This window comes from Marmota monax, unplaced genomic scaffold, assembly GCF_021218885.2.
Source record: "Marmota monax isolate L192 unplaced genomic scaffold, Marmota_monax_Labrador192_F-V1.1 WCK01_AAM20220418_F8-fsc00190, whole genome shotgun sequence".
Taxonomy (NCBI): domain Eukaryota; kingdom Metazoa; phylum Chordata; class Mammalia; order Rodentia; family Sciuridae; genus Marmota; species Marmota monax.
In genome coordinates this window covers 2499838-2518427 of record NW_026693010.1, presented here as the reverse complement: position 1 = coordinate 2518427, position 18590 = coordinate 2499838, and the positions used below count along the sequence as shown (strand labels likewise).

The 18590-nt window shown below is 63.2% G+C and overlaps 1 protein-coding gene and 1 long non-coding RNA gene across 11 annotated transcripts in view; one reads left to right on the top strand and one right to left on the bottom strand.

The window, feature by feature from the left end:
* The window catches only part of LOC124098362 (uncharacterized), a 15769-nt gene extending 11035 nt beyond the window's left edge, over positions 1 to 4734 (top strand). Inside the window, exons 2-4 of one of the 3 annotated variants that reach the window (XR_009227587.1) lie at positions 2146 to 2265; positions 3236 to 3475; positions 4331 to 4734. This is a non-coding gene — a long non-coding RNA (uncharacterized LOC124098362). Of the gene's footprint in view, positions 1 to 2112; positions 2266 to 3235; positions 3476 to 4330 lie in introns of those variants that run through there. The other 2 variants (XR_009227588.1, XR_009227586.1) reach the window with 2 other exon arrangements.
* Positions 1 to 18590, bottom strand: part of Inf2 (inverted formin 2) — a 25605-nt gene extending 7015 nt beyond the window's left edge. For 4 of the 8 annotated variants that reach the window (XM_046453224.2, XM_046453229.2, XM_046453225.2 and 1 more), the window contains exons 1-15: positions 10059 to 10245; positions 8134 to 8533; positions 7008 to 7123; positions 6782 to 6941; positions 6218 to 6251; positions 5106 to 5247; positions 4370 to 4511; positions 3419 to 4189; positions 2739 to 2884; positions 2603 to 2664; positions 2125 to 2227; positions 1874 to 1959; positions 1365 to 1465; positions 376 to 446; positions 195 to 302 (exon numbers count right to left, since the gene is read on the bottom strand). In XM_046453224.2, the coding sequence (XP_046309180.1) occupies positions 195 to 302; positions 376 to 446; positions 1365 to 1465; positions 1874 to 1959; positions 2125 to 2227; positions 2603 to 2664; positions 2739 to 2884; positions 3419 to 4189; positions 4370 to 4511; positions 5106 to 5247; positions 6218 to 6251; positions 6782 to 6941; positions 7008 to 7123; positions 8134 to 8533; positions 10059 to 10118 (2502 nt within the window). In that variant the 5' untranslated portion in view covers positions 10119 to 10245. Of the gene's footprint in view, positions 1 to 194; positions 303 to 375; positions 447 to 1364; positions 1466 to 1873; positions 1960 to 2124; positions 2228 to 2602; positions 2665 to 2738; positions 2885 to 3418; positions 4190 to 4369; positions 4512 to 5105; positions 5248 to 6217; positions 6252 to 6781; positions 6942 to 7007; positions 7124 to 8133; positions 8534 to 10058; positions 10246 to 13976; positions 14414 to 16733; positions 17072 to 18496 lie in introns of those variants that run through there. The other 4 variants (XM_046453230.1, XM_058582277.1, XM_058582276.1 and 1 more) reach the window with 4 other exon arrangements.

The following is an 18590-nucleotide window of genomic DNA, read 5'->3' as shown; positions in this document are numbered from 1 at the left end:
CTGCCTCACTCCCAACAGGGGTGGGTGTCCTGGGGCGGGATGGAGGACCATCATGGCACGGGGACTGCAGGAGGGAGGCGTGCTGGGGAGGGGCCGTGGCGTGGCTCCAGCAGGCTGCAGGGAGTCCTGGGGAGGCTGGGGTGGGGGCTTGGGCAGAGGGGACACTCCAGCCTGCCCATCCTGCTGGGGCCCACCTCCAGCACGTGGTGCAACAGCGTCACCCGGTTCTGCTGCGACTTGGTCTCTGTGAGCTTCAGCAAGGTGCTCATCTTGAAGCCATCAGCGTCCCCGGTGTGGCTGCCCTGGGAGGGACCAGGAGTGAGTCTCCCTGTCACTCCGGGGCCTAGAGGGCGGAGGGGCAGGTCCCTGACTTACATAGTTGAGGAAGTTCCCGATTTTCAGGATCAGTTGGCAGAAGACAGGCAGCCGGTGACTGGTGAGCAGGCCTGCGGGCGGGCAGGGCTGAAGGCGGGCACAGAGGCCCCAGGGCCCAGGTGCCCTGGCGTGGGGTCTGTTCCTCCCTCCCCACCCTCAAGCCCCTTGCCCCAACTCAGCCCAACATGGGAGAGAACACGGGGCAGGGGTTCAGTGGGCATGAGCCCTTCATCACCAAGCTCAGAGGCTCTGGGGCGGAGGTCTTCTCACAACCCCTGGGACAGATGACCACCACCTGTTTTTCCACTAGGGCCACCAGGGTACTGGGAGGAACCTTCTGGAACCCTCAATGCCCTCTTTCTCAGCTAAGCACCCCTCTGGGCAGCAGGGAGCCCTCCTGGCTCAGTGGCTGAGATGGGAGGGGACGTCCACTGCGCCTTGGTCATCGGGTCCCACCTGTGTCCCTGTTCTGTGGTTTGGCAGACCCCTGCCCATTCCTCACAGGTGGCAGTCTGCATGTGCACCTGTGTCTGCGTGTGTGTCTGACAGGTGTGTGTATGTGCGTGTGCGTGTGTGAGGTGTGTGTATGTTTCTGAGGTGTGCGTGTGTGTCTCACATATGTGTGCATGTGTGTGTCTGACAGGTGCATGTGTGTGTGTATGTGTGGGTCTGACAGGTGTGTGCATGTATGTGTATGTGTCTGAGGTGTGTGTGTGTGTGTGTGTGTGTGTGTGCGCGCGCGTCTGACAGGTATGTGCACGCATTAGTCTGCCCTCGCTTGTGCCTGTGTGTGCAGGACACTGCGTGCGCATGTGTGTCTGATGCATTTGTGTCTCTGGCGGGGGCAGCAGTGGAGACAAGGTGGTCTCTGGTGAGGTGGGGGTGGGCACCCCATGGGCCCTCTGCAGCTACCACAACTCGGCCTAGAGCAGGAGCCCCCGTCCCCTCCTGCTGGTAGGCCCGTCCCCAGGCTCCCCAGCCCCACTCACTCTCACAGGCGGCGAGCACCAGCTGGGCCTTGGGTCGCACCATGTCCAGCACAATGGCCGTGCCCTCACACAGCAGCATGCACTCCAACCGCAGCTGGTAGCTGTCCGGGCAGAGCAGGGGTCAGGGCTGGGGGCTCCCAAAGCCTGCCTGACTCTGCAGTGTAGGGGCTCTAAGAGTCCACTGGGCACAGAGTTGGTGGGCAGGGCAGAGGAGGGGTCCCACAGCCTGGACCCTTCCACATGCTCTTTAGGGTCTGCCCCAGGATGAGGTGGGCCCAGGCAGGGGCCTAGGGAAAGACCCCATTCCCCTAGAGCCAGGGCAGCCTGGGCTGGAGAGGCCTTCTCAGGAAGACCCTGGTCTTCTTGGGAGCCCCAGAGCCCCCTCTTTGAGGGAATGGGTGGGGGATGTGGGGCAGGAGCGATGTTGGCAGCCAGACAGCTGTCCAGGGCCCCTCTGCTCCAGGGCCCCTCTGCCCTCTCCCTCCCTGGGTTCTGGGCAGGCTACTCACCAAGGAATGTCCAGCAGGAGGACGTAGAACTGGTCGGCGTTGGCCAGCTTGGCTCGCTCCTCTGTGAATGTCCTCAGGTTTTCGATCTGCCAGAGGAGACCACGTGTGGGCCGGTGTGCACGCCAGCCCTCCTCCTCAGGAAGGCCTCCGGGGCTGCTCCCAGCCTACACCACCTGCAGCTGTACCGCCTGGGGTGGAGAGGTGCTGGGACCCTCCCTGCTGCCTGCTCGGGGGCCAGGGTCCCAGCTCACCTCGTGCTTCTCTGGAAGTAGTTTCAGGAGCTGTTTGAGAACCTCCACGTCAAACTTGGTGGTGTCCCCAGCCCGGATCATGGCGGTGACCTCCTCGTTGGAGCTGAAGTGGTGAGGGGAGGGGGTCACGTGACGATGAGGGTAGGGTCCAACGGCTCACTCCCTGTCAGTATCCCCCTTCCAGAGGGCTGCTTAGGAGACGGGGTGGGTGGACACAGCTCAGGGTCACCCAGTGAGCTCCTGCAGGGGCCAGTGCCTGAGCTGCAGCATGGCAGAACCTGGGCTGGGAGGGGGACCATGTGACTGACTGGCCACAGCTTGTCCATAACCTGGGGGGAAGTCCTGGATGCTCTGGGCCTTTTTCCTCAAGAGCTAGGACTGGCGGCCTCTAGGGTCTCCTGCCCTGGGGAAGGAGCATGCACTGCCCCAGAGTAGCCCGCAGAGGGCGCTGCCGGCCGGGCTGGCCGGAGAGGCTCACCACTTAAACTGCTTCAGGAAGATGTTGAGGTTCAGGCTCTTCTTGGAGTCAAGAAAAGTGACCTGGAAAACCGCCACATGAATGGGTCCCAGGGGGTGACATGGGGGGACCCTGATGATCCTTGCCCCATGCCTACCTCCTTGGGCTCCTTCCTGGCTGGGGCAGCTGTGGGCTCCTTGGGCTTGGCCACGGGGAAGGAGAAGAGCCGCTCAATGCTGGAGAAGTCAGGCTCCACCGCGTCTGTGCCAGGGCTGCTGAGTGTCGCCCACATGGAGTTGCGCTCTGCAGGCGAGGGGCAGGAGAGGGGCACCACCATCAAGCTCACACCCCCTCCCAGGTCTGGGGGGCCAGGGCCAGGTGGGCCAGGCCTCTGAGGGCTGTCAAGGGTACCTTGCCTGGACGCCGCCCTAGGCCAAGCATACAGCAGGCGTTTAATAAGTGCCTGGCAAAGGAAGACCCCTGGCTGCTATTCTACTCTGTGCATGTATGTGGACATGCACTCATGTATCCACATGGTAGGTGACCTGCCCTGTCTGGCCTTGGCTTTCTCTGAGCATCAGCACCCCAGGACCCAGGGTGCCAGGCACAGGGTTGGGCAGGGGCTGTAGTATCAGAGATGCACATTGCCCACAGGACCAGAGGGACCTCAAAGGAAGCCTCTGCTTTGCTCCGGCCCTGCCCGACACCAAACCACATGAAACTGAGCCCGAGCAGGACCCAGGCTGCCCTGGCCATGCAAGAGTGGGCAAATGCAGGTGCACCACCCCTCCCCAGCACCTCTCGTGTGGCACCAGCCTTCGGGCTCCGCAGCCTCACCTCGGGCCACGTTGGACGGAAGTTTCTGCCAGTTCAGTTTCTTCATGCGCAGTGTGGGTGGGTTCACCCTGCGGTGGCTGGGGACCCAGGCCGAGCCCAGGCTGTGGTCCACGTGGGCCACAATGAGCTCTTCCACGCCACCCGCAGGCAGGGTTGGAGGTGGAGGGGGGCCCCAGCCCCCTCCAGGCGGTGGGGGGGGGAGTGGAGGAGGTGGTGGGGGCAAGATCCCGCAGGAGCCAGGCAGGGGAGGTGGCAGAGGGGGTGCTGGGGGAGGCGTGGTCCCCAGGTCTGGCAAGGGAGGTGGAGGGGGTACTGGGGAAGGAGTGGTCCCCAGGTCAGGCAAAGGAGGTGGGGGTGGAGGGGGTGCTGGGGGAGGAGACATGGATCCTAGGCCTGGCAATGGAGGTGGAGGGGGTACTGGGGGAGACACAGCTTCCAGGCTTGGCAGGGAAGGTGGGGGTGAAAGGGGCCCAGGGCTGGAACTGGGGAGGGGCGGTGCGGGTGGGGGTGGGGGGTGTGCTGGCTGCTGGGGGGCTGTCTCCCCACTGGGACTCTGGAGGCCAACTGGGTGCTGGTGGGCAGGAGCTGCGGCCTGCTGCTGACCCTCCATGCCAGCCATGGGAGCAGTAGTGTTTGGGGGGGACCTGTCCCTTGGACTCTGGCCTAGGTTGGCCTGGATGCTCTTGTGGGCCTTGTCCAGGGAGGTGGGTCGGGGCCTCCCTCTGCTGAACAGCAGGCGCTCAGCCACCTCCTCCAGGGTGCATTCCTGGGCTGCAGCAGGGGAGATGTCCAGGGTTAAGAGAGAGGGCTGGGGACAGAGACAGAAGGAGGCCACCTCCCTCAGACAAGAGGATGGGTTAGGGGTCAGGGTGGGCCTCCCCACATGGTCTAAGACCTGCTTCTTCCCACCAGGTTGACCCCTCTGCCTGCCTGGCTCACCCCGCTGCTCACCATCACTGGCCAGGAGCACGGCCCGGTTCACCAGGCTCTCCAGGGCCTCCCAGAGCAGCTGTCCTGAGCGGCTGGTGGGCTCCAGGTGCAGGAGGCCTTGTAGCACTGACAGCAGCTGGGCTGACACCGGAGAGCAGCTCACCTGAGCGGGGCAGGCCGACAAAGGGCAGGTCAGTGGCAGTGCCCTCCTCTGCCTGTCTGCCAAGGGCGTCCGTCCCCACTGACCCCTTCACATAGCTGAAGGCCTGGTGACGAGCAACTCAGAGACAGGGTTCTTTGTGTTACTGGTGACTCTGGGGACTGTTTGGTGCATTATGGGATATTAAATGGCATCCATGGTTTTCACCCATTTGATGCCAGGAGCATGCCCTGCCTAGTAGTGACCAAACCAAAATGTCTCCGATGTTTCTGGGTGGTGCAGAGTCAGTGAGCTAGAGGGAGGGCCTGGGTGCTCTCAAACTCAGTCTCCTAGACTCTCAACTGGCCCTGTAGTTCCCTAAAGTCCTCTGACAGTGACCAGCGAGCCGGGGCCCAGGATGGCATGGTCAACTCAGGGCAGCCCTGGCCCTTGGAACCGATCCTTCTGGATCTTGCAGCCCCAACCCTATTCCCAGGCTGCCTGCTCTGGGCTCTGCCTCACCTCTGCGCCCTCATCCCTTGCTGCCCCCTGGAGTGTGACCCTCGTTCTGCTGCCCAGGTCACAGGAGGGTCTGACCCATGCGCAGCCCAAACACACCTTGTGGAACAGGGATGCAAAGACTTCTTGGTGGCTGTTCATGTTGAGGCCATTGCACACACGCTGCAGCTCCTCCTCGTCCTCTGCCTTGGCCTCCTCAAAGGCCTCCAGCTGGATCAGCAGGTCAGCGTCCTCCAGGTCTCTGGGGCAGGAGGGACCGGGGCCAGCTGACCTGCTGCTCCCATCAGCCCTGCTTCCCCAGGAACGCGAGACAGGGTGGCCCAGGGCCCCGCTGCACATCTGTTCCTGCTCTGCTGACCCGAGGACACTGAGCAAGTCTCCTGGACATCCCTGTGTCTGACATGTGGCCACGGCAGCCAGGGGTAGCAGGTTGAGAGGTGGGCTCAGGTTTGAGCCTCGCCACCTGCTGGGCTGCCCACCTGGGCATCTCCACACCCCTCATAAACGAAGCTCACGTTCTCCTGAGGGCTAAGTGCAGGGTAGAGCCAGGACTTCCTCCGGAGGATGGGAGGGTGTGGTCAAGAGCACACCTGAGGCAGGTCCACCAGGCCTACCTGGGAGCAGGGGGCGGGGCTTCTGGCCCCAGCAGGAGGGCCTGAGTGTTCATTGGGCTCAGGCATTGCCAGTCAGCTCAGCCTGGCCAATGAGCAAAGCCCTCAGCAGGCAAGGCCAGCCCCTACCCCCACCCCCAAATTGGCCTGCCATCCACTCAGCAGACCTTTGCCCAAGGCTAGCTTGACAGAACCAGGCCCTGCTGAGTCCCTCAGGCTGGCTTCCCGGGTGGGAGTCCACCCTAAGTATAGTCCTGAGGTTGAGATGGGGGTTCTTGGCCAGGTGGGTCTGGCAGGGTAGGATTCCGAGTCAGCAACTAGAACACACTTGATTCAGAGGAGGGATGAAAGGCTGCCAGCGTGACTCCTGGGGATCCCTGGGCTCGGTCTGAACCACCCGAATGTCTCGCACTGTGTCTGGCTACTCAAGCACCGGGTGCCAGCCTGAGACCCGGCCTCGGGGCAGGCCACTGGGGCTTCTCCTGGAAGCTACCTCTGCCATCTAAGGTCTGTTAGGGCCAGGCTAGGACACCAGGGAAGGTGGGCTCGGTCTGGGGAGCAGAGGGGTGGCCAGCAGGACCAGCCACAGCAGGGACTCACCGCAGTCGGGTCAGAACGTCCAGGAGCTGCAGCCCTGGAAAGGGATGGGGGGGGGGGGCAGAGGGTTCAGAGGCTGCCTCTGTCCCCCGGGTCTCCTGCCTCGTATCTGAGTCTTTTACCATCACTGCCCATTCACCCCACTGCACACGTCACCCGGCTCACAGGACATCAGGGTCCTGAGGCTCCAGAGGTGGGTAACATGTTGGCTACACCATGGTACTCCTTCAGTGGTCACTGCCAGAGTGGGCAGGACTGCAATTAGGGACCAGACTACCCTTCTCCTTCTGCTGCCCAACCAGCCTCTAAACGGAGACGGATGTCCAGTTCTGAGGCCTGTGGCCACTAAAGGCACAGTGGTGGCAGGAGACTCCCCTACCCTGGAACAGTGCCCTTGCCCAGCTCCTGGGGGTTGGGGCAGGTCTTGCTGTAATCCCACCTCCCCAAGGGGTGGCCCGGGCTGGGCTGGCCCAGGGGACTCTTGGGAAGAACTGCCAGGTGCCTGGCTAGGAGGAGGGCAGTCAGGAGCCCTGGGCAGCAGAGGGTACCAGGCTGGGTGGCAGTTACCGATGAACTCGCTCCGCAGCTGGGTACGGGTACGGAGGTCCTCGGGGCCAAGGATGACAGCGTTGACCACGCTGAGCAGGGTGACCACGTAGGGCACATTGTCACTGTCAGAGAGCTCGTTCATGATGACACTGAAGCGGTACTGCTGGCTGCACACCGTCTGCAGGGAGGGTGGGGTCAGTGTGCTCTGGGGCGGTCCTGCGCCCAGCCACAGCCCGGCACTCACCTTGTAGTGGTCCAGGGCATCCAGGGTCAGTGCGTGGCCCTCGGGCGAGTAGATGCACAGGGCGGCCAGCAGCTCAAACACCTGCTTCTTGACCATCACATTGGATGTGTCCAGGGCTGCAGATGGGGGTGTCTCATGGGTCCCCGATCCACCCTCCCTGGCACATAGACACCAGGGGGCGCTGTGTGCTCACCCATGCCCACAGTAGGTGCTGGCACAGGGCCCTGCCTGCCAAGCTGAGCCTGCCTCCCAGACCACCTGGAGGAAGGGGAAGGTGACCCCAGCACTCCCAGGGTCAGATGAGGCTGGACTAGGATGGCCCCTGCCGCTGGCTCTGGGCTGTTTTCCCGACAGCCTGATGTCTCTTGCCCTGAACCTCTGCCTTCCACCCCATCTCCCGAGCTGGGAAAGCTCCGGAGGGGTCTCTCCTCCGTCCTGCTGAGAACAGGCCACAGGGCTTGACAGGGGCTAGCCGGGACCAGCCTAGAAGGGGCTGAGGTTGGTGTGGGCCTACGTTGGACAAGCGATGGGTGGCCTCTGGCTTCCTCACCACACAGGCCCCTGCTGTTCCCACTGTCCCTGGAGCCTGAGAGCCACCCTGGAGCAGCACAGCTGGGGGACAGAGGACACAGAGACTGCCATGTGTCTCACAGAGGCCGCAATGAACTCTGGCCACAGCCTGCGGAGACCCCCTGGGGCCAGAACATAAAGCCCTTGGGGCCACAAGGCAGGAAGCAGTAGGCACAAGAGGCCAAGGCCAGGGTCTGCCTGCCAGGAAGGACAAGCCCTCTAGGGGCAGGAGGGCGGACAGCAGGGTGGAGAGCTGTGGAGGGTGCTGAGCGGTGGTCAGCAATAGCAGGAGCGGGCCAGACATGGGGCTGCGATGGCTAAGGTCCAAGGGCTTGGAGCCAGGTGGAGCATATGTGGGGGCCACTCAGGTGGACATTGTGAGAACCAGGGCCTGAAGCCAGGGGTGGAGCCAGCACAGGGCTGATGGAGTCACAGGGCGGAGGGAGAACGGGGACAACCCCGCGCGAGTGGTGGAGGGAGAGAGGCGGCCTGCAGGCCTGCCCTGTGCTTGGCAGCCAGGGGCTGCGCCCACGTCACCTGGGCAGGACTGGCTCACCCTGGGACAGCTGGCGCACGTAGCCCTGGTTGCTGAGGATGTACTCGATGCCCTGCTGCGAGTTCATGACGGCACGCACGCAGCTGACGCAGGTGAGCTGCAGCAGGGCGTCCGCGATGCGAGCCACGCCACGGCCCGACAGCCGGGCCAGCGCCTCCAGCAGCAGGTCCAGGCCGCTCTGCTCTAGGAACTGCACCATCCAGCCGCCATCGCTGCTCTCCAGGCGCTTGCGCAGGCCTGAGTAGTTGACCACGGAGGGCATCTGGAGCAGCCGGATGCAGAGCTCAGGGTCGGCACTCTCCAGGTTGGCCTCCGTGGGGTCCGAGTCCTGCGGCCCCAGCTTCTCCTTCAGCGCTGCCCACTTGCGCTGTGCTCCCTCCTTCACCGACATCTTGCCAAACTGCAGGGTCCAAGAGGGATAGGGCCGTCAGCTCAGCCAGAGGGGAGGCCAGGGCCCAGCTGTCACCATGGCATGGGGATGCCACTTTCCGCTGCCTCAGTTTCCCCTCATGCTTCCAGCTCCAGCCCTGCGGAGCTGGGAAGGCCTCAGTGAGGGCTCCCCTGGGCCTGCACAGGCAGCGAGTCCCCCGTTCCCACGAGGACCTGAGGCTCAGAGCAGGGTCAGAGGACCTGCCGTCCCTGCAGAACTTGGATCCTGATGGGCTGCAGTGGCCACGCTGGCTGGAACAGCACTGGGCAGTGGCATTGACACAACAAAGCGCCCTCTTCTTTCTGGGTGCTTCCCAGGCCGCCCACAGCTTTGGCAGCAGGGCTGGGAGGAGGGGCGGGTCACGGGGCTCCAGTTGCCCCCAGCGGGCAGCAGCCCCGCCAGGCCAGTCTCCCCGGGCCTGGCTGCCTCTGGTGGGTGGAGGGCACACCAGTGAGGAGCGGACGCTGGGCACATGGGGTACACCTGGTCAGGGGCGACACGCTGACTGCAGCCCAGACCTGTCCCCAAAGCAGAACACCATGCTCTCACCTCCACCCACCCCTGGCGCTGCCTGGGTCCAGCTGGCTGTGATGCCGTCCCCACCGTAGTCCCCAGAGACTGGCCTCAAAGGTCAGGGGCATCCCAGGCCCTCATGCAACCATGTATGGCTGGATCTTATATTTAGCCCCTGAGAACCAGAGTGTGGTGCAGGGAGTGGGAGGCAGGGTTTGGTGGAACACGGCCCCAGGGCTTCAGACCCCTCCAAAGTCCCAGGCTCTCCCCGCACCTCCACCTGCGCCCAGCTGTCCCCACTCCCATGGCAGGCATTTACACTGGACAGGTTTGGGTGGGGAAAACAAGGAAGCCCCTGGGAGGCGGGGTCACATGCCCACGGCCCCACACCTGGTGACCCTGGAGTCTGCTAAATGTCCAGTGCAACCTCGCATCAAGTACTCCCTCACCCAGGAAACTAGAGGGGAGACCCCAGGCCAGAAGGACCACCCAGGAGACCGTGGCCACACTGGAGGAGTAAGCCGAGGGAGGCTCTGGGTCCCAGTGCCTGCCCTCACCCTGGGGCCCTGCTGGGCTTTGCCCTGGTGAGCATCTTGGAGCACTCAGCCTGCCTAGTCCCTATCTCTTGCTTATCCACCTGCCCTGCAGGGCCCATGGGCCCCCTCTGGCGGGAACCTGGTGTGGACAAGAGGGCTGTCTTATGCATGTGGACCCAGCGCGGGCCATCAGCAGGCCTCCGCTCAGTCATTCTTATCAAAGCCTCAGTTTCCTCATCTGTGTCTTGGACATCGGCTGGCTGGAGCATCCTAGGGGGCTGTGGGTGTGGACACCCCTGGCCTACAGGCAGTGAGGGGGCCGTCTGGGTGGATACCAGCCCCCACGGCTCCTCAATCTAGGTCCTATGCTGGGCCTCAGAGTGGGGAGCCGGCGCCCTCCCCCTCGCCTGGCCCTCAGGCCGTCCTCCCTCCGTCTGTCCACTTACCCAAATGCGCAAAACCTTGCGGCTGCCTCTGCCCACCCATTCCTGTCTCAGGCTTCTCATCACCGTAGACCCCTAAGCTGCAGGATCCCCTCTTCAGGTGGCCTCGGCCCTCGGCCCTCTGGGGCAGCCTCAGGTTCCCAGATCCCTCTGGGTGGCGAGGTTGCCAGGGCTCCAGAGCCAGGAGGAGTAAGACTGCCGGCCTCTGCACATCTCCCTCCACCCTGAGGAGGCTCCCAGAACTGACCCTCCCTTCCCACCCATCCTCTACTCCATTGGCCAGAGCTGCCGTCCCCTTGGCACAGACTGGGTGGGACAGAGTGTGAACCCTCCCAGGCCAGGCCTCTGACATCCAGGGTGCCTTCTCCAGCCAGTAGCCCCAGGGGCCCTTGGTGCAGGGGAACTTGATCTTTCAGAGATAGCAGTCACCTAGAACTGACCCACCAGGCTCCGGGCTGTCAGACCAAAGGTCAGGGTGCTCGGGATCCTCCTGGCCCTGGGCACCCACCATCCTCAGGACTACAGGCTCTCTCTCTCTATAGACCCCAACTGACAGGAGCCCTCAGGCTCTCTCCCTATAGACCCCAACTGACAGGAGCCCTCAGCCTGTGGGGCAGCACCTGGGCAGGAGGTTATGTCCTGGCCCCATGCCCTGTCCTGGGGCTGAGCTGCACGCTGCCCCACTTGGCCCTGTGTGGGGCAGCAGGTTGGGGCAGGGGTCTGCTGGGTGTGGGTCAGCTGGGACAGGGAACTCAGCCAGACACCCAGAGGCAAGGTGAGGGCACTCCTCCCTCTGACACTGGCCAAGCTGCCAAATCTCATGGGGGATGGGCCCATTCATAGGGTCAGGCCCTGACCAGGGATGTCCTCCTGGAAACATCCCAGCTCTGCAGGATGCAGCTGGGTACACAAAGGGACCATGGTGACTGATGGACAGAACTCCGACCCACGATTTGTAGCAACCAGCCCAAATGTCAAACAAAACCTGACAGCAATTGGCCCCAACAGCTGGGACTTGATTAATGATTGACAGTTTCCATAATTTTTGCACCTGCTTCCAACTTAGAACCAACCAGAGGAAGGCAGACCCCTAAGCTGCAGAATCCCCTCTTCAGGTGGCCTCCACCAGCGCATCCCCGAGGCGTCCCTCTTTTCTACAGACAAATCTATAAAGCTCTCTCCCTCCCCTGCCTGCCTTCAGGTCCCTGCCAGGCACAAGAGGTGGCGGCTGACCCCCCACAGATGGTTCCAAATAAGCAGCCTTCACAGGCCCCCACGGGCTGCGCGTGGGCACCGGGGCAGGGGAATCCAGTTTACAGATGTCACGAGGCCATGTGGAACACTCGGGAAGCCTCCAGAGCTCCTCTTGGGCTTACCAGCCATGTTCCACGTTACCCTGGGCAAGTGACTCTGCCCCTCTGTTCTCCATCTGCAAAGTGGGACGCAGTGGGGTCCGCACAGAGGAACTGGGGTGGGGGCAAAGTGAGAGCTCGGGATTGCTCACGGATGTTGACACAGTCCGCACACACCTGGCCCTTCCCCTCCACCCCTACATGTCCTCAGGCTGAGAGTCAGGGTCCCAGATGGGCCTGGCACAAGCCAGAACCCAGGACTATCTTCAGCTCAGACTCCCTGGGGTGGCAGCGTGGCCTCCCCCGGGGCATAGGAATCTGCATTCCCACAGCTTCCGCAGGGTCCCAGCTCTGCGGGCCTGAACACCTAGGCTCAGCCCCTTGGGACGCTGAAGGTCAGGGCACTGAGAAAGGTCCCCTCTGCCCCCAAAGTCCCCCTCCAGTCAGTGAAACCGCAGTGGGCAGAGCCTCAGGTGCAGTGCTTGAAGCCCTGGGGACTCCAGCTCCACATTGCTGGGGTCACTGTGGTTTTTTCTACCCACAAGGGTTTCCACTGGGATAGGCCAGGCACAGCACAGACTGTGGATGCCAGAGGCCTGGTCTCCCTCCCTGTGAGGGCCATCCCAGATTTGAGGGCCCACCCTGCCCTCTGGAGGAGAGGTCCAAGAGGCCCCTGGGCCACCTCCCGGGTATGACTCCTGTCTGCCTCCTCTGCCTAGGCCTGGCCAGTCCGGAATGGAGACGCCTGCCTGCCTCCCTCATGCCCGGCCACTGTGCTACTCACAGAAGCCAGGCGGCCACTGCCCCTGCCTGGTAGTCACCTGTCAGGCTGAGCTGGGGCATGCAGAGCAGGACCAATGCTGCCCCCAAGGTCAGACACCACTTACCCAGCCCCTGCTGAGTGGATGGAGAAACAGGCCAGAGAGGAGTGGCTGCCCAGGTGGGCACCAAGCTTTGCACAGTGGCCGGGAGGCCTGCATATTACCCTGGCCCCCAGCAGGCCACCGTGGGGATCTTGGCTCTCTGGGGGATCTGGTGAGCCCTTTAGCCTCTGGGCCTCAGCTCCCTCACCCATGCTGGAGGGAAAACCGCAGCCCCGGCCTCCAAGGAGTCAACCACAGGCTGCTGCATACGGCACAGGGCAGGGTCCCTGGGTCCCCAGCCCCACCAGGCCTGAAGATCCGTGACAAGTTCTGGTCAGGCTCCCCATGAGCAGGCTGGCCCTTGAGCCTGGACACTGGGGAGGTGGGTGCTGCCATCTGTGGCCCATCCCTGCAAGGACTGCCAATCCAAGGGGCTCTGGGGACCTCAATGCAGGGGGTCACGTGAGGCCTGGAGGGGGGCCTGGGGTGGGGTGGCAGGCCTGAGGGGGCCTGCTGGCACCAGCGTGGGGGCTGGCATGCTTCTGGGCCTAGACCCAGCAGAGGCATGGGGAGGGTGAAGGAGGGAGCCTGTCTTCCAGGGGTGGGCGGAGAACATGGCAGGAGCGGGATTCCGGAACCGCAGCAGGGGCTGCCACACTGTATTTTTAGCTCCTCCAAAAGCCCAAATTTTTCCACTGCCTGGCAACCCTCAGCTCTCCATAGCTGCTCGTGTTCCTGGCAGCTCCCTGGAGTTCAGGGGCAGCCCCCAGAGCTGAGTCTGTCCTGCTACGACCCCGACAACTTCCCTCTTCACCATAATCTGGGCTCCCTTGAGCCTGACCCAGCAAGTATAGCACCTTCCCATCAGGCTGCAGGCCCTTGGGGACAGGGCTGACTTGTGGGGTCACCTGCCTTGTGGGTTCAGCCCATGTGGGAGTCCTGTGCACAGCAGGTCTCAGGAAAGGGTGGAGGAGTGTCCACCACTGTCTGCATGTCCACGGCCGTGGATCATATAGGGCCGGAGGTGGCGGTGGCCAGGGAGCAGGCTGGGGCAGTAGGGCCCTGCGGAGCACTGAGGTGCGCAGCCCAGAAAAGGGGGTCCGAGGAGGGGGCGGGCAGAAGGCACTCCTGGCAGTGTTGAATCCAAAGCTAGAATCACAGGAGCAAGAAGCCTTGGGTAGGATTTCACCCACATGCCTGTGACGTGTCCCTGGGACACCTGCTGAATGCCAACAGAAACAGTAAACAGGAAATGCTTGCTGGGGCTCAGTGGGCGATGCCTGGCCTGGGCCCGGGCAGGAGGGTCTGGCACAGGGCTGCCTGTGCTGAGCACTGTGTGTCTGGGACTCTATTAAGGGGCTGGGGTGGTCTCAGAGTCCCCTCCTCCTGAGCTCAGCTCACTAAGCTCGCCCTAGGAGGACAGGAAGGGCGGAGGCCTCCACGCCAGGAAGCTGGGCTTCCATTTCCACCTGCTCTGACATAAAGCAGGGCTAGGGTGCCCTAGACCTGCACTGACACCAGAGGGGTCCCTCTGGGCCTCAGTCTCCCCAGCTGCACAGAGTAGGGCCACTGGGTGTTTGCTTAGGGCCTGGCCCCCTCCAACATTCTGGGGCTTTTGGTATAGAGTCTGGGGCCAGAGAGAGGCGTGGGGTAATGACAAAGACTGTGGCCACCAGTCAGGGACTCTTGGAGTCCAAGGTCCTCACCCTCAGCAGCGCCTTCTGTGCTGGGCCCCATCAGCAATGTGGAGTGCAGGGGTGTGGTTCTTGGGCTCAGATGAGGAAGCCAAGGGACTTGCCAGGCCCTGCAGGCGGCAGTGCTGGGATGACCTTGGGCTGATGTGCCGCAGGCCTGTCCACCTATAGGAGCTGAATGGGTGATGGGTCAGGCAGCCTGAAGGCCCCCGCCTCATCCCAGGATGCCTGCCGGGTCCTCTCCCAAGACTGGTCACTTGTCCCTCCCGGTCTCCCTGATGCTCCCCAGGGAGGGATGGCCGGCTTCAGGACTCGGGTTCTGACTGCTGAGTGCTCCTCTGCGCCTCGCAATGTCCGGTCCTGAGCCTGTGCTCCACAAGCCCCCACAGATGTCCCAGAACCAGGCCACCCCCCAGGAGCAGGGGGAACAAAGGCAGCCTGGGAGTGGGAGGGGCCCGGCCTACAGCCCCCAGCATGAGGGCAGCTGCCAGGGAAGGCACTCAGCTCCGATTCCAGGCGCAAAGGGGCCTACAGCTGGGCACAGGTGCCTTGGACGGCCCACTGGACTCCCGTTCCCGTCTTCCACATAGGAGCATGTCAAAGCCACTTCTGGACTGGAGCTGCAGCAAAGGGCTGTGCTCCGACTGCCCACACCCAAAGACCTGGCCAGCTCGACAACCAGGAGTCAGCTGGGACAGTGCTTTAGTCCCCCAGGCTCCTGCCCCTCCACAGCCAGCACCAGGGGACCTGTGGGAACTGACTGGGTGAGTGAGATCCTTGGCATGGGTGTGGCATGCCTGTTGGCATCCTGGGGAAGTATCAGTGCCAGGGCCTTCAGGAAAGCCAGCCGATTCTGTACTCAGTTTTCTCGTCTGTAAAATGGGCAGGGTGTTCTCCAGGGGCCTGTGGCTCCTGTCCTCAGCTGGCTCGGCCAGCACTGCCCGCAGTGCCCACCCCTCACCCCTCAGAGGCAACCTCCTGGGCCCCAGCAGCCCCTGCTCTCCTGCCTGGGCCCTTTGAGCTTGGGGTCCCCCAGGAATCTTGCTCTCAAGCCACTCACATCTGTGCACACAGGAGGCAGATAGGCGGGGACAGGCAGCGCCTGGGCCAGTGAAGAGCAGCCTGCCCCCTGCTGCTGGGCGCAGGCGGCAGTGCCAAGCTGTACTTGGAGCAGAACGGGGACAACAGGCACGTGGAAGGTGGGGGAGGCAGGCTGCACGCGGAGGCCACAGCCCAGGGCCAGGCACAGATGGGGAGACTGAGGCCATGAAGATGTTCTCATGCAGCCGGAGGCTGACTTCCAGGCCATGTCCAGCACTGGACAAGGACCAAGATCAAGCTCAACATGGAGAAGCCCCTGCTGCACATGCCAGACTGTCTGGGGGAAGCTGTCACCAGGCATGTCCAGCTAGGACACCTGCCAGCTCTCTGACCCACTGTGCTTGGGACCGGTCTCCACACTAGCTCTGATGTTGGGGCTCAGTGGCACCAACTGCAAAATGGAAAGCAGACCCTGCCTCCGGCTCCCCAAGTGTCTTCTGGCTGCCTTCCGTCCATCAAGGGCTCCCTGTTGGGCCCTGGTCAGATTGGCCTCCTGGCAGCCCAGGCCACACACCCTGCCTGGGGAGATGTCTGCCTCCACTGTGAGGCTGGCCAGGGCACATCCCCAGGGGAGGGGGGCAGCTCTCCAGGCCACCGTCCCCTCCCTTCTCGTGCTGGACCTGGAGTACTCAGAGCAGCTCCGGCTCAGGGAAGGGGCAGTGGAGAGAGCTGTGGTCACGTGCTGGCAGGAGGCCTGCTGCTCAGGATACCTGCCCCAGGACTCTGCAGAGGCCTCTATTACTGGCCAGGGCCCAGCCTGGCCTCCTGGGTGCCAGCACACCAGGGGAGCAAGAAGAAGGGCATAGAGGCTGGCAGAGCCCTGCCTGGCTGTCCACTCCAGACTCTCCGAGTCCCATTCTACCCGCTCTGCTATCCTGCCCACCCCTGCTTCCTGTAGCAGGGTGCAGCTGGGAGAAGCCACAGGGGTTGGGAAGATAGAACAGGAAAGAGGCCATGGCCATTCTGTCCTCAGATAGTGCTGGAGAGGGGCCTTGGCTTCAGTCTTCCCACCAGACCACGACCCCAATGCCTGATAAAGCAGCAGCTCCAGGGCCTGGGGCAGCCGGCACAAGGGCAGATGCCCACAGGGCTTTGTAAGTGTCTCCTGCCAGAAAGGATGACCCCGAGTCTGTAACCCAATGGTTCCGCCTCAGTGTTCTCACCCGTGAAATGGGCAGCATTTGAAGTACTTGCACCTCATGGGATAGGCACGAGGGCCAGATGGAGCAGTGGGAATATGGCAGGCCGGTCCACTTCCCTCCACTCTCTCAGCTCACAGACACCGCTCAGGAACCATGAGTGGTCAGAAGACAGGCCAGGCTTGGGCCAGCTCTTCAGGGCTGAGGCAGAGGGGAGACCTGGGCAGCACCCAGCCCTGTTCTTTACTTAATCACTTGAGAAAGGGGCTGTAAGAAAGTTCTTGCAACAGCCCCCGTGGGGGACAGGCCAAGTTGCCCCTGCTTTCCTTGCCTGGCTCATGCACAGCTGGTGGTCAGCTGGAGGTCGCAGGTGCTGGGCAGACGAAGCTGTGAGCGGGTTGGGACTCAGGCTGTCTGAGTCCCTGGGGGAAGGAGTCTCCTCACTAAAGTGAGCCGGCAGGGTAGAGGCCTCTAGCAGGAGGCCACATGTTTTGGGCCTGCTTTCACACCAACAGTGACTGGCACTCACCCCGGATACCTCCTTGTCCTTGACACTGGGTATTCCTGAGGGACAGCCCCTCAGAGACTAGCTGTGCTGGCCTCTGCCACCCAGCTCTCCTGGCCTTGTCCACAGAAGTGGGCATGCCCTCCTCAATGCACTGTGTCCACTGGGCCATGTCCACTGTGTCCACTGGGTCCACCTATTCGACTCCTGCTGTATGCAAGACCAAAGCAGGGGAGGGGTCAGGCAGCAGAGTCAGGCCCTATCCCTCCCACCATGGGGTCCTTGACAAGGCACTTCAAAAAGCTGGGGCTTGAGCCTGCTTCAGACAGCACCCACTGCCCACCCAGGGCTGGTGAGCTCCACCTTGCCCAAGCTGCGGAGGATCCCATGTCCTCCTGTGGCCTTCACGACCCTGAAACTTTCCCAGCCTGGAAACAACTGCACTTTGATGGCAGGCGGAGTCTACTTCAGGTAGGAGGCTCAGTCCCAGAGCACACAGCCTGTGCAATTAGCTGACAGGCGTCAGCACCCCCACAAAGTGGGGGGGTGACGAGGGTTAACTCTTTGCCCTACCAGTTACCAGGTCCTGGAGAGCAGAGCCCTCCACAGCAGCCTGCTGGGCCGGTTCACGGAGGGAGGGCATCCCCTCCTGCCCCCAGTCCTCCTGGAGACTCGCCCTTTGCTTGCCAGGGGGCCTCTGATGGCAGACCAGGCAATGGTGTCTGCAGCTCTGGGGGCCAAACTGACTTTTTAACAGAAAGTTGCTGATGACCTGAGGGGACAAGGGCAGGGTGAAGCCTCAGACTCCATCCCTGCCACCAAAGGCCACAGTGTTCACTTCCTGAAGGCCCTGCCCTGGGCAGCTCCCTGAGCGAGGTTTGCAGGGCAGCAGGGAGGACATCTGTGCCTCAGCTACCGATCCCACTCTTCAGTGTAGATGGGAACTGAGACCCGGAGAGGCAGGGTCCCACCCATGGCATTGCCAGAGCCAGGGACAAGGATGGCAGAAGGGAACTTCCCCACTCCAGCCTGGGTGCAGGCACCCGTGCCACTCCGACTCTGGGTTTGACCAGCTGGGGTGTGGTGCTGCCACTGTGCAGCCTGGAGTCCTGGGTGACTGGAGGATCAGAAAGACCTGGCTGTGGGACTGTGCTCCCCAGGGTCAGCTGTGGGCTGGGTTGGGGCAGTGCACAGGCCTCACTCCCAAAGTCATTCACTCCTGGGGTCCCTGCCTAGGAAGAGGAGCATAAAAACACTCCCACCCCCAACAATCTCAACTGTGAGGGGGCACACTCCCCAAGGCCAGGCCCTGGTGTGCTAGGGCCGGGCAGCACCCACCAGCGCAAGCACCGGCAGCTAGAAACCTAGCAGTCAGGGCGCGGCCGCAGACCCGCCCACGCCTGGGGTGCCACCGGGGCAGGGGACCGGAGTTAAAGTTTATTCTCTCAACTGCGGCTGATTCACGGTCAGGATGTGGCAGCCGCGAGGCGGGAACTGCTTGCCCCAGGGAGGCCCAGCGGATCGTGGCCCGCCACCCGCCGGTGGTTTGCGCTCTGGCCGCACTTCTGCGCCGGCCGCAGACCAGGGCGGGGCGCGCGGAAGAGCGAGGCCAGGGGCGCCAAGTCCCCACCCCGGGAACTGGTCCCCCGCCGCCCCGCGGGCCCGCGCCATCACTCGGGGGGCACCCGCGGGGGCTCGGAGTCCCCTTCCAAGCGTGCAGCGCCCCCGCCTCCTCCCGGACTCAGTTTACCCTGGGGTCCTGGCCGGCCCGGGGGCTGCGGACTTACCGGGTGGGGGGGCGCCGGCGGGTCGGGGGCGGGCAGTCGGCCCCACTGCGGAGCTCCGCACAGTCAGACCCGGCTAGCGAGGGCTCGGGCGGGG